Source organism: Prorops nasuta, unplaced genomic scaffold, assembly GCF_024137725.1.
Source record: "Prorops nasuta isolate Cenicafe-Biocafe unplaced genomic scaffold, Cenicafe_Pnas_1.2 PNAS00005, whole genome shotgun sequence".
NCBI classification, from domain to species: domain Eukaryota; kingdom Metazoa; phylum Arthropoda; class Insecta; order Hymenoptera; family Bethylidae; genus Prorops; species Prorops nasuta.
This window is the reverse complement of record NW_027116802.1, coordinates 7,826,434-7,839,062: the sequence shown is the minus strand read 5'-3', so window position 1 is coordinate 7,839,062 and position 12,629 is coordinate 7,826,434. Positions and strand designations below refer to the sequence as shown.

Here is a 12,629-nt window from a genome sequence, read left to right as displayed (position 1 = left end):
GTGAAAAAAAAATCGCAGCATCGAGGTACATCGAGCTAAAAATATAGTAGTTCCATATGAGCAGCAGCATTCGACAGGGGGTAAGAGGGGATAAGAAGAATAATGTGGATGCAAGAGAGGATTTCTGAGAAAGACCAAGAATCGATTTATCAAAATGATTGTACAATATTCTAATTATGTGAGGGCTATTAGCAGCAATACATACATTTTTTCTCGTAGTTTATCCACGCCATTTGATCGTAGCTCGAATATTAGCAGTCTCGTTAGTAATAAATATATCAGTGTAACAGTAACAGTGATGGAAATTTTACAAGTGTCATACTACAAACACTACAAATAACGCACAGATCACAGCTACAGTTTTTGACAAGCAATAACAACCAAATGTCAATCCTACCACCCCAGATGACTGCAGTCTCCACAACAACACACTCGCTACTGCTCTGCTAGTGCTAAGTGCTACTTGCTATTTGCTTACTAAGCTACTAGTGAGTATGACTACTACACACAATGCACCATAATACATGTAGAACATATGTTACACACGATATACACAACTACAGTTACACTAATACGAATATGCACTAAGAAACTGTAAGCATGCTCAGTGAAGAGCCCCAAAGTCCCACAGATAGAAAGCAGAATGGAACAGGAGCTGAAGAGAAGAAGGGATGGAAAATTAATGCTCATGAAGAAAGTAGTATGGTATAGCAAGAGTAGCATCCATGTAGTTTTAACCTGTAGTACATCATTACAAATATCGTAGCGCCACAATCACAATTCTTATAACTAGAAGCTCGATACGACTCAATCGATAATTTGTCAGACTCAGGATGGATAAATTCCGACTTTACCGACTTTATTCTCTATTTTCATATTTGTAACGCTATGTAAATACATAAATAGAGTAATATTACCAATTTGGGAGCAAGACAAAATCTTAACTTTATTTCGTGTATTTTTGTAACAAAACAAAAAGTTGTTCATATACAAGCTTAGGAGCATCAAGCCCCCATATAAAATCTAAATGGTTAAATGTTGGAAAAGGTACTCTGTACTTAGCCATTTTATTAGGCAATTGTTCATACAATCTCGCTACGTCCTGAAAAAAAAGTTAAAAATATATAATTTCTTTTCACTTATAATAATATTATACGACGTAGTATCATTGCACTCACGATTGGACTCGCGAGCCAATCATTATCAGCGTAGAATAATGCCACTGGAATCGTCAATTTGGATAAGTCATAGTCTGGTGGTTCCGTGCTGTTATAAAGATCTGTATTCTTTTGTTTTCCATAGTCAAAAGGTCGAAATTTTCCTGATATAATTTCTTGAGCATAGTGGACTAAGGTCTTTGTCGATGCACCAGCAGGAGTATGACTTAATATAACGGGTAATAAAGTCTAAAAAAATGTATATTATTGTTTTTATCACTAACAACTCAAAGTTTTAAACGTAAGCGAGATTCTGCAACACATGATTAGTTCATTTATACTTACACTGTTAAATTGTGCTTGATCAAAGCCGCAAATTGCATAGAGCACATTAGCGCATATCTTTTCCTCCCATGTTTCTAGATCACAGCCATACCTCGCTAATAGTTTTAAAAAAGAATTTTGAGGAAGAAATTCATCCTCCCCGAGGTAATGAATAATTAACTGAAAGAGACAGAAAAATATTAATGTTAATCAGAAATCTAGACTATACGAATACCGCAGGACAAGGCAGTTAAAACTTCCCAGAGTATAAACGACATATGCAAGAAAAAGTTTCGTTAAAAGTGAGACTCGTATAGCACAACCAGATAATAGTAATTTTTAACCATTTTTTTTTTGTAGGTATGTGAATCAAGAGACACGGTAGTGTCTCGACGGCAAGTACACATATATATAGTCGAGCGCTACCGTGTAACTTATACAGTAAGTTTAGTTGTCCCAATTTTTAAATCGTTAAGTTGATACCTCAACTATAGAAGCTTATACTTTTAATTATAGTTTTAACTTAATGTTTTGCTTAGAATCTTTTATCTCTAATTCTAGTTTTTTCTACCCGTAGACATATATACAAGGCGCGCCGCTTCTACATGTAAACGTAACATTTAATTCCACCTGTAGAGCTCCGGAAGTCAATTAATTTTTACGTTCAAGCTCCGGAGCTTTCATGTCTAATCTTATGCTATTTGAACTAATCAAATTAATACCTGAATATCTCGTGCAAATGGTGCTACTATGCGTATTGGACTTTTCAAATGATTCATAAAAGCTATTGGAGCAAGACTAAACATCGCCTGGATACTGCACTTTTCGAGGATCCTCGGGTGTTGACTAACCATTACGTAAAAAACTGTGGTACCCATAGAATGACCAATATAGGTCAAATTGGATTTAGTATATTGTGTCACATAAGTTATCATTGCTGGTAAATCATTGATTCCTATCTCGTGCCAACTAGTAATAAACAGAGTTTGATCAATACTACACAGACTTATAAAAATAGATGTCTGCGTCGCACAAACCACAGAATAATATTTTCATATATTTTTGCCGCATGAAAACGAATATCTATTCAGTTTTGCTCATACCAATCAGGTTTTTTATATTACAAGAAAATTATTTCAAATTTTAACAAAATTACAAAATTTTGTTCATATTCTATAATACAAATATTGTTTAATATTTTATCAAATCTTTACACACATAATTTCCAATTTTAGATGATTTTTAAGAATCTGTTAGGACTTCCAAATATAGTACACTCTAAAAGGGATTGTTATAAAATCACCAATATGTTCTTATTTTTCGATTTTAAAAGGCTGTATAGAGTAGAGCGTAAATTGCAGAATTTAAAATCAAGTAAACGATACTCGATGTCTCACCTACGGGACTAACGACATCGTGGCTCATATTTACAATTATCATATACTATATTTATAGTTTACTTTTACTATTCAGCGCGATATACTCTACCGAATCTCCTAATTAAGCTTTAACTTTCAAGATTTCATTGATTTTTCAGTCTTTCTGATCGTTCAAAAGAATCTGACATGTAAGATTATAATTCAGATGATATTCGGTTTTAACATAAAAGATCTTAGCTACTTTACTTCAAAGCATAGATTTCTACTTGTAGAAACTTTTTTGGTTTCAAATAACAGATTGATCAGGTAATTTAACGAGAATTTTTAAAGTCCTAAAAAGTGTTTGCGGGGCCTAAAGGTTGAAAGAAACAGATACATAAAAATATCATATACTTTGGTTTACGATGCAGATTATGTATATATTTTGCGTACTGTTATGTTTTATCATAATGTATAGAAACTGTACTACAATACCTGAAGTTCCAAAATCTTGAATCAGACGGAGATAAACTTTTGTGTGCTTTAGAATAAGTATTTCCTCGAACATTTCCCATCCATACGTCGTATCCCCGATCCGCAAGCATGTACGCTGCATGAAAATGATATATCGTGAAAAAAACATAAAATGAGGAGAACCTCGCAATTATTTATTAATCGGCAATGCCAGTAGACCAATTAAAAAAAGCGTTTATTGATATTTTGTATGGAAACAAAGGTAATAAAAAAATACTATTCAAGGATGTCTTTAGAGATATGCTGAAATACAATAATAATTATCATTCGTGCATACTGCAAATAATAGTACCAGAATCATTCTCCGATGACATCATGAATTTAAGGCGCTTCATACACGTACCATCTAGTTGCAATCATTTTCTAAACTTTCATTTAAAATTATAATCACATCTTTAAAACAATAGTACAACGAGAAATGCATACGAGATTGAAAAATATTGATATTTATGTGATTGACGAGTATAATATTCAAAGTAAAATTTTTAATTTTCGACAAAATAATGGAAAATATTTGTTCGCTGCACAGCAAAGGATTACGGATGTAATAAAGTGTGTATACAGATTTTTTGTATTAATTTTTTGTAATCTGATTAGTGCTATAAATATCTTATTAAACCTTTATTTTACTATTATCATTATTAAAAGTACCAAAAAATTGTGACGAATACAATAAGGGCCCGAATATCGAATTTTCCAATAGACGACATTACCAGTAAAAGATAACTACGGAATCATTATTGTTCATTTTACCAAGACCCTTTTCCTTGCCGCTAATCACCCAATCAGCAGAACTGCCCAAAAGACCGTGTTGCAAAAATATGGGAAGCGATTTTTCACTTCCACGAATACGATGCATTGTTAATAAATATCCATCTTTTGTCGCTACCAGATGAGCTTCCGCACGATATCCAGCTTTTTTTATCATTTCTAACTATAAAATATATGTAAAAATGAAGTATGTTAGTCAGATACTTCATAAAAGATCGCAAAATTTAATTACATTTAACATTTAGTATTATTAAAAGTTCAAATGTACATTTTTTACAACATTTCAACATAGGCCTGCTGCATATAACAACACGACAGCATGGAAGTGAGAATGCACAGTGATCAGTTCTATTTACCGGTATATTTTGTTATTTTTTAGGTGAATTTTGTTCGTAATTTATACATTTAAACCTTTCACTTTGCTGTGATTGTCCGGTATGCAGCAGGTTTGTAAGAAAAAACAAAAAGCAAATATTGCTTACTTACAGTATTCAAATCGACATCAGGATTGTAGCCCTTTTCCATAGTTAATTCATGATCAAAAAAGTTTACCATTGAATTAACTTTTGACGAAATATCGATAAAGGAAGTACAGTTAGAATCCGCGCACAAAAAGCTCACTAATATGATTATAAAAATAATCGCCATTATTTATACAATTTTTAAAAGATTTTTTATAAAGATTACTTTCTCTATTAATTAAATAGGAAACATATATATGTATACATATATATATAAATAGATAAAGCATTAGCTACTACCAGCTAAAACGGCAGTTATTGCTATAATGATTGTAATTTAACACATAACCAAAAAGGACTTTAAACCAATTATGACGAGTAACATTAGTCATAATTTGAATTATCTGAGCAAGCATATTTTAATGTATAATAAATTCTTTTTCTCTCTTTTCATGCTTTATCACTGCTGGCATATGCGATAGTGTCCATTGTTGATAATACAAATTAAAAATTGACATTTTCTACCGAATAATCAACTCTGTCTCACATCAGTCACATTTACACTGTTGCAACTTGCAGGCCTTGCAGCTTGCAACTCTTGCAAGTGGTTGCAAGTTGAAACGATATTTATAGTATACATAAAAATGTAAACTACTATGTGTGTGTGTATAATATATACATACTAATATTGAGGATTTGTGGTTTAACTCACTTAACCTTAAACCGGCACGGAGCGGTCAGTGGATGTAAATGCGTATGCCGGTACGTTTGTATTAATTGTATTACTTATATGTAAAGTTATAAACAATTGGCCATGCAAAGATTTAAACTAGCGCTACAAATGGTAACTTTTTAAGCTGTCTAAGAATAACAATTGTCAAATTCTTGTATCTAAGGATTTCATTTATCCTTTAAATGTTTTACTAACATCAAATTTTAATAATATAATTATTGTTTTTTTAAGTAATCACTTCTTGAACTCCGCAAGTGTCGTTTATAGACCATTTACGAAGTTGCCGTAGTGGCGCTCGCGTTATTTTATAAGTTGTAATTTTTCTATCAACAATTTACTGACAGTTAAAAACGTTATACAAATCGTAGGTTACACATATTAATCAATGTAATCACTGTTTGTTATTTTGGAAGTAAAACTAAGTCAAACTTATTTCTAGGTGACAAAATTAATCACGCTTTTAAAATCGCGGTTTACATTAGTTTCAAGATGAATGAAGTAACTTTGCCTCCATCACCAAATTGGTACTTAAGTAACATTCTTGCCACTTCTTTGGATGGAACAGTAGCATGGGGTGCTAATAATACAATAGTTGTGGCTAGAAAAAAAGATGAGAGCAAGGTTTTAATGTACTCTTTAATTAAAAATGCTCATTTGGATAAAGTAACATCAGTAGCATTCTCTCCTGAATTTGGCAAAGAAGGAAAAAACCTATTAGTATCGACAGGAATGGAACATGTTGTAAAAGTATGGAATTTGGATAGCTTATCTATGGTCTATTCATATTCTTACTCAGATGTATGTCATTAATACTATTTACATTATTTTAATAATATATTGTAATATATTTGAAACTTTTATTTAGCTAATAATCATATATATTTTCAGATGAAACAGTGCGTAATAGCAGCTGATTGGTCTAGAAAAAACTGTAATTTAATTTGTTGTACAAGCCTGGATGGAATTTTAGTTGCATGGAATTTAATCTTTAATAGTGGTCATGAAATTAGTTTAGGAAAATTAAATGCAACTTGTTTGGCTTGCTGTACACACAATGCAGATCTTGTAGCTATTGGTACAAAAAGTGGATTGGTTTATATCGTTAGTTTGAAAGGTGAAGGTACTATAACTTACAGATTAAGAGGACATGACACAGAAGTTGTTAGTTTATCCTGGTGTCCTATAGACATTAATGTTTTGAGTAAGGAAAATCAAAAAGATCTTTTACTAGCATCAGGGGGCAAAGACAGGTAAAAAATTTTATATTGATGTTATTTGTAACCTAAATTTTATTAATGACAAAGATGTTTTACCTAGATCAATATTTTTATGGAAAGCTGGAGGGGATGGACGCTGTCAAATTGAACTTACACTACCTTCAGCTCCCTTTACTCCACAGCATCAGCATAGAAATAAACAAAATTCACCAGTTGGTAATTGGACAGTGGTTTCATGGGTAAAGCCAATGCTTCTGCTTTCCAGCTCAAATTGGGGAGAGTTAATAGCCTGGGACTTGTCAAAATTTACTAAAAATAAGCCAACTTGTAAACTGATTCATGCAGGACATAGCAGAGGCCTTTTTTGCATTGCCAGCATGCCACTAAATATTACAAATGAATTAGATGATTGGAGGACTTCGAGCAGGTAATTATAAAGTAGACAAAATAAAGTAGAGAAAAAATTAAAATTTAAAGAACTTTTTTTTTTTTTTTTTTTCCATGAATTTATTTAGCAATGTGGTCTGGACATTGGCACAAGACCGTATAATAATTTCATGTACAGTTAGTGAAATTAAAACTAGCACAGAGCATTTTATACCAACACAAGGTGGTTTTATTTATTGTATAGCATCTTGCCCTTTAGAAACTTCGCGTATAGCTTTTGGAGTAGGAGATGCTATGCTACGCATATGGAATTTATCTGAATTACATGAAAAGTCATTTGATATAACAATGCTATGGCAGAAGATAAAAGGAAAAGTCCGAGCGGTAAGGGATTCTACTTTATGATGGTCTGAGGGTATCTCACTGATTTACGCTTTCCCAATCTTAATATTTTTAGATAGCATGGCATCCTGAGAAAGAAAATATTTTAGCATATGGTACTGGAGAAGGCCGTATTGGAATTTTTGATACAAATTTAATCAATAAACCGCCAACTTTACTTAAGCAATATCACCGTAAAACCGTTTATGCCTTAAGGTGGGGCCCGGTTGAAGATAGTTCAAAAAAACATTATGCTTTATTCTCTTGTAGTGAAGGAGAACTTGTATATTATCACCCAAAAAAATTAAATGAAGGTATAAATGATTACTCCTTAATGATGTGTGTATTTAAATAAAATCTTAATCAAATATATTTCTAGAGCCTATATCAGTATTAAAAAAAGGATGTTGCGAATTCTCTTGGAAACCAGATTTCTCATGTTTGACCGTAGGATTGGATAATGGGTAGAAAAATATTATTTTTTATGAATGTATATAATATTTATTGCTTTATAAATCATTGTTTATAGGTCCATTTTATTTTATAACCGCCATTTAGAACTCCTCACTGATCATTCGTTATGCGCTTTAAAAAAAACAGTCCACTGTCTAGCATGGCATCCGGAAAGTACTGCTACAGATTTGACCATTTCTCCAATGCATAATTACTTGGCAGTAGCATATGATGCAGAGATAATAATGGTTTTTGATGTTTCGGAATTGATAGAACTTCTGACACATTCGCACCAAGCTGTTAATGAAAAAGATGCAGGCATAAGTAATTTCTATAAAGTTGTAGCGAAATTAAATGGCCATGTTGACAAAGTTGTTAGTCTAGCTTGGAGTCCTCATTTTAGTGGACACTTAGTTTCCAGCAGTTTTGACAATACTGTACAGGTGAAGTAATATAGATTATATAACTTTATATTATAATCCATGATTTTTTTATATTAACAATTCTTTTTATAGATTTGGAAAGTTGAGACTCAAGAGTTAATGGGCACTTTTATTGATCATTGCAGTCCAGTTCATTGCTGCATGTGGAGCCCATTAGATCCAGATCTTATCATAACTGGCTCAATGGATTTTACAATTCGTATCTGGAAGATTTCAAAGCAGAAGCCTATAATGGTGTCTGAAATATCACAAATCAAAAAGGTTAAATCAAAAAAAAGTAAGAAAAAACCGGTTAAAGTTATACCCGATAAAAGCGAAAAAGATCAAGTTAAAAAAGAGATTATGGAAGAAACAATAAGTAATGAAAATATGTATATTACAAATTTTTCTAAGCTGCTAAGTTAATTTTAAAATAATTAAAATTAAAATTTTTTTAAGTATAGCTGTAGTTGGGAACGAATCAAAAATCATGGATCAGAAAATGGTACAGAATACTACTTACTTTTCACTTTATTCAAAAGAAATGAATAAAACAGCAGTTATACTTGACATTATAAAAAAGCTTGTACATAACAAAAAAGATATTGGCAATGGTTCAACAAACATAGATGACAATTTGATTACTGAATTTCAAACACTATTTTCAGGGGAGGAGAGCTTTAGGGATATTTTAAATACCGAGAGTGAGTATTAAAGTTTTTATTAATTTAAGTAAGGTTGCTTTGAATATTTAACATGGAACTTTTCAGAAACTACATATATGCTAAAAGAAAAATATAATACTGTAACAGAAATGGATTTGTGGAATGATAATTTAAAAGAAAATCTAGAAACAGCATTAAAACAGAAAAGGCTCAATGATTTCCTAGTTTCACTTGCACCAAGTTTATCAATAAAGTTAGTACCATAACGAATCTCTCATCTTAGCATGGCTGTGTTCCGAATTGCGCATAGAGCGCACAGAATATAATAGTTTATATTACGTTTATTAAAGATTTGCAATGCCCTATGCACAACTCTGAATGCAGTCTGTGTAATATGAACTTTTATCAAATAAATCTTTTAGAATGTGGCGTGAAATGTGTGAAGCATATGCAAATCAATTGATACTGGAGGGAAATATTCGCAAAGCGGTCTCATATTTTCTTTCTATTCATAAACCTTATCAGGCAATTGAGGCATTTCAAAATGTAAAAATGTTTAAAGAAGCATATGCATTAGCTCGATGTAAATTGGATTCTGATGATCCTCTCATAAGAACTATTTTACAAGCATGGACTGACTATGAAATTAGTGTGGGTCAGTTTGAACAAGCAGCTTATTGGTAATTGATAAATTTTTGCAGTTAATACAGCCTAAGAATATATATAAATTATACGTGGTAGCAGTGACATGTTATAAATATTTCAGCTGTATTTATTTAGGAAATTTATCAAAAGCAGCAGAGCTCCTCGGAAGACGTAAAGATATTAAATGCTTAGAGGTTGCAGCTGAAATAGCTGTACTAGCTAATAATAATAAGTTAGCAAATCAACTTGCTAATCAAATTGTATTAACAAGTCTTTTGCAGTCTGATTTTCTATCTGCCAAAGAGATTATAAAAAAATTTCCCAATATTAAGGTATGGGTTTTATCAACTCTTTCTATTTATCAATAAAAAAAATCCTTTTTCATTTTATTTTCAGTATCAAGAATTATATATTACTGCATATTCCGAAGTTAACGAAATAGTTACAGAAAAGAGATTAGCACTTAACAATTGGCTTACAGACAAAGTAAATTATGGACTCTTGCAAATTTTGAGCTCAACACAAGAAGATATTGAAGTTAATGTAAATTTTTACCGAGATATCAATATTTGTACAATACCAGAGAGTGAAAAAGAGGTATCATGGAAACAAATTCATTAATGCTCATGTTAAATTTTTATATATTTATGAAATATTATCTTTTAGTTATTGTTAAATACCAGTCGTTACATTACTGTAGCGACAATATGTAAATCAAAGGAAAAGCAATTGGTTTACTTAATCAAAGCACTGGACTTAATTCTACAGTATGAAATAACACACAAGAAGATAGTAGAACACGAAGATCGACATCTCATTTACATTCTGTGTAATTTAGATAGTAAAAGTCCATATGACCCAAAAAGTATTTACGCATCGACAGATAATCCGGCGTCAAAAAGTATACGCTCTTATTTATGCCTAGGATTAATAGACTGGCTTCTAATGAATTTAAAGAAAGATATAGATAACGAAAGCACGTTGCCAATAATTCATCTAATAGAAGAATTGTTTGAAGATGCTCTAGATTACGAAACAATGAAATTTTGGAACATTACCAATGAAATAAATAAATTAGAGAGCTTGCTTGCACCTGCATTAGGTAAGACGGTTACATTTAGTAAATCTGTTATACATTAAATGTGTTTAACCTAGTGACTCACTAGCAATAAATTTAGGTCCTAAAAAGGAGAAATCTGAGAATGATGAAATAAACGGAAATTCAACAGCAGACCTTTTAGAAAAATTAAATAAGATTAAAATTGAAAAAGCCAAATTTATAGACGAGAGAGTAGCAGCTCCGAGTCCAATCTTAATTTATAGTAAAGCAAATGAATTTCTCAGCCAATTAAGTAATGAAAGTTTTAAAGAAATACTTTCAAATAAACTATCCCAAATTTGGGAACAAGCAGTTTCGAAGGTGGTATAAGGATTATCAAATAAGACTTGGGATTAAACAAAACAATAGATTGTAAGTTTTTTTTTTTAAATGTAAAATTTATTATCAACTTCTATGCTGAGAAATATAAATTACAGTGTAATTTAAGTGTGGTATTAATGAAAATTAATTCTCCAGAAATTGAGCTCTCTATTATTGCCAGTGCAAATAAAAGGTAATTTTTGATGCCAAGTTAAACCACCAATGAGACTCATTCTTCCGCAAAGTAGGACCTGCTTAGATTTTATGTTTGTAACCTTCAATAAATTATCAGGTTGGCCAATGCTCGCAAGTATGTTATCTTGTAAAGGAGAAAATTTAACCATTTTTCCTCCATCTATATGCAGTGTAAATGATTCTAAAGGCTGGCTAGAAAGAAACAAAAGACAAGAAAGCATTTTGCAAGTCAAAAAACTGATATATCATGAAAAACTTACCTAAGTCTGGTTACATCCCAGAAAAGCAATTCACCAGCAGCTAATGATATAATTTTCATAGGGTCTATTCCCCATTCAGCAGAAGTTAAAGGAGCAACTCCAGAGTCAAGAGACATTAATGCTTGTTGACTTTTAACATTATACATACGAATAATACCATTTTTCTCAGCCACCATTAATTTCCCTGGTTTTTCATTATGCCAGCAGACACTCATGCCAGGTGAGGTCAAATAATACGTTATAACACACTTATGTTCTTCCTTAATATCCCAAAGCTTACAAGTATGATCATCAGATACAGAAACTAAATATTCTCCTTCAGGTTCATAAGAGACAGCATTGATGTAATCCCTATGATTGTCTAAAATCTTAAAAACTTTAATCAATAATTGAAATATTAAAATATTTACTGTCATGTAAAGTAGTTTTTTCTCTTTACCTCATAGTTATTTTTATTGTCTAAATTACTGGTATACAGTCTTATTTTAAAATCAGCACCTGCAACACAAAACTTTACAACTTTGGGAATAACACTGAGAGAAGTTTCTGGACTCCAAGCAATTGCATGGGGCCTTGTATCATGGTGAATAGTTGTAAGTGGATTGTATGCAATTTCATCTATAGCTTCATCCTCCTCCTTAAAATAAATAAAGTTAATTTGTTATTACTAAATTAAATAAAAATAATTTTATAAAAACAAAAGAAATACCTGAAACTTAACAGTTCCAATAACAATTTCATGTGTTAGCGCTATACATATCAGGTGATGAGACCATTCGAAAGGTGAAAATTCAACACAATGAACTTGATCAGAAAAGTTCAATTTAAATGTAGGCGGTGTTGCTAAAGTTTCTTCCATATTTTATTATTTTGACTAACACTTTAAAAAAATGTTTTTAGTAGTAATAATAACAGCCGATAACGGATTGGGTTATGCGTCATGCTGAAATTAGTAGGGTTAGGTAAATTTAAGTTGTTTATACACGTTATTATACATATATTCGAGCCGGTGAACTTTAAACCTAAACGCCATTGAATACTGACGTCTGATTCTGGACTTCTTTTGGACAGTTCTGGACTCTGGAGAGTGGAGTGGAGTGGAGTCTGACTGGGTGTCTTGGGCCAGGTCTTGCCGTCTTGGCTACATACACAAGTCCTAAAAGTGGTTTTATAAGTAAAAGACTTGAATATAATTGGTAAATCAATCAGCACTTCTTGAAATTGACCAATCATATTTGAGTATTTT

The 12,629-nt window shown here is 31.7% G+C and overlaps 4 protein-coding genes across 8 annotated transcripts in view; 1 reads left to right on the top strand and 3 right to left on the bottom strand.

Moving 5' to 3' along the window:
- The window catches only part of LOC136773688 (guanine nucleotide exchange factor for Rab-3A-like), a 10,353-nt gene extending 9,552 nt beyond the window's left edge, over positions 1 to 801 (bottom strand). Inside the window, exon 1 of one of the 2 annotated variants that reach the window (XM_066727534.1) lies at positions 206 to 801. In XM_066727534.1, the coding sequence (XP_066583631.1) occupies positions 206 to 207 (2 nt within the window). In that variant the 5' untranslated portion in view covers positions 208 to 801. The remainder of the gene's footprint in view (positions 1 to 205) is intronic. The other variant, XM_066727539.1, reaches the window with a different exon arrangement.
- rig (rigor mortis) lies at positions 38 to 11,220 on the top strand. Of its 3 annotated transcripts, none has more exons than XM_066727528.1 (18): positions 38 to 80; positions 5,185 to 5,367; positions 5,778 to 6,136; positions 6,227 to 6,588; positions 6,656 to 6,982; positions 7,071 to 7,326; positions 7,400 to 7,637; positions 7,703 to 7,787; positions 7,853 to 8,219; positions 8,292 to 8,577; positions 8,663 to 8,902; positions 8,969 to 9,116; positions 9,286 to 9,543; positions 9,630 to 9,840; positions 9,905 to 10,105; positions 10,175 to 10,610; positions 10,687 to 10,979; positions 11,085 to 11,220. In XM_066727528.1, exons 3-17 carry the CDS (start codon positions 5,828 to 5,830, stop codon positions 10,935 to 10,937), a joined length of 3,975 nt encoding a protein of 1,324 aa, XP_066583625.1. In that variant the 5' UTR covers positions 38 to 80; positions 5,185 to 5,367; positions 5,778 to 5,827; the 3' UTR covers positions 10,938 to 10,979; positions 11,085 to 11,220. The 3 variants fall into 3 exon arrangements, with proteins under 3 accessions (XP_066583625.1, XP_066583627.1, XP_066583626.1); XM_066727529.1 differs by lacking the exon at positions 38 to 80 and adding an exon at positions 5,570 to 5,702 and having other exon boundaries at positions 5,365 to 5,449; XM_066727530.1 differs by lacking the exon at positions 38 to 80 and having other exon boundaries at positions 5,232 to 5,367; positions 8,292 to 8,496.
- On the bottom strand, positions 921 to 4,792 carry LOC136773690 (lipase 3-like). The gene is made up of 7 exons (XM_066727542.1): positions 4,631 to 4,792; positions 4,127 to 4,307; positions 3,335 to 3,449; positions 2,204 to 2,450; positions 1,503 to 1,661; positions 1,179 to 1,406; positions 921 to 1,102 (listed from the first exon to the last, which is right to left on the bottom strand). The coding sequence occupies exons 1-7, from the start codon at positions 4,790 to 4,792 to the stop codon at positions 947 to 949; spliced, it is 1,248 nt and encodes a 415-aa protein (XP_066583639.1). The 3' UTR covers positions 921 to 946.
- Nup37 (nuclear pore complex protein Nup37) lies at positions 10,988 to 12,570 on the bottom strand. 2 transcript variants are annotated; one of them, XM_066727546.1, is made up of 5 exons: positions 12,428 to 12,570; positions 12,093 to 12,326; positions 11,823 to 12,020; positions 11,384 to 11,751; positions 10,988 to 11,315 (listed from the first exon to the last, which is right to left on the bottom strand). In XM_066727546.1, the coding sequence occupies exons 2-5, from the start codon at positions 12,240 to 12,242 to the stop codon at positions 11,063 to 11,065; spliced, it is 969 nt and encodes a 322-aa protein (XP_066583643.1). In that variant the 5' UTR covers positions 12,243 to 12,326; positions 12,428 to 12,570; the 3' UTR covers positions 10,988 to 11,062. The 2 variants fall into 2 exon arrangements, with proteins under 2 accessions (XP_066583643.1, XP_066583644.1); XM_066727547.1 differs by lacking the exon at positions 12,428 to 12,570 and having other exon boundaries at positions 12,093 to 12,421.
- Between the last annotated feature and the right edge of the window lie 59 nt (positions 12,571 to 12,629).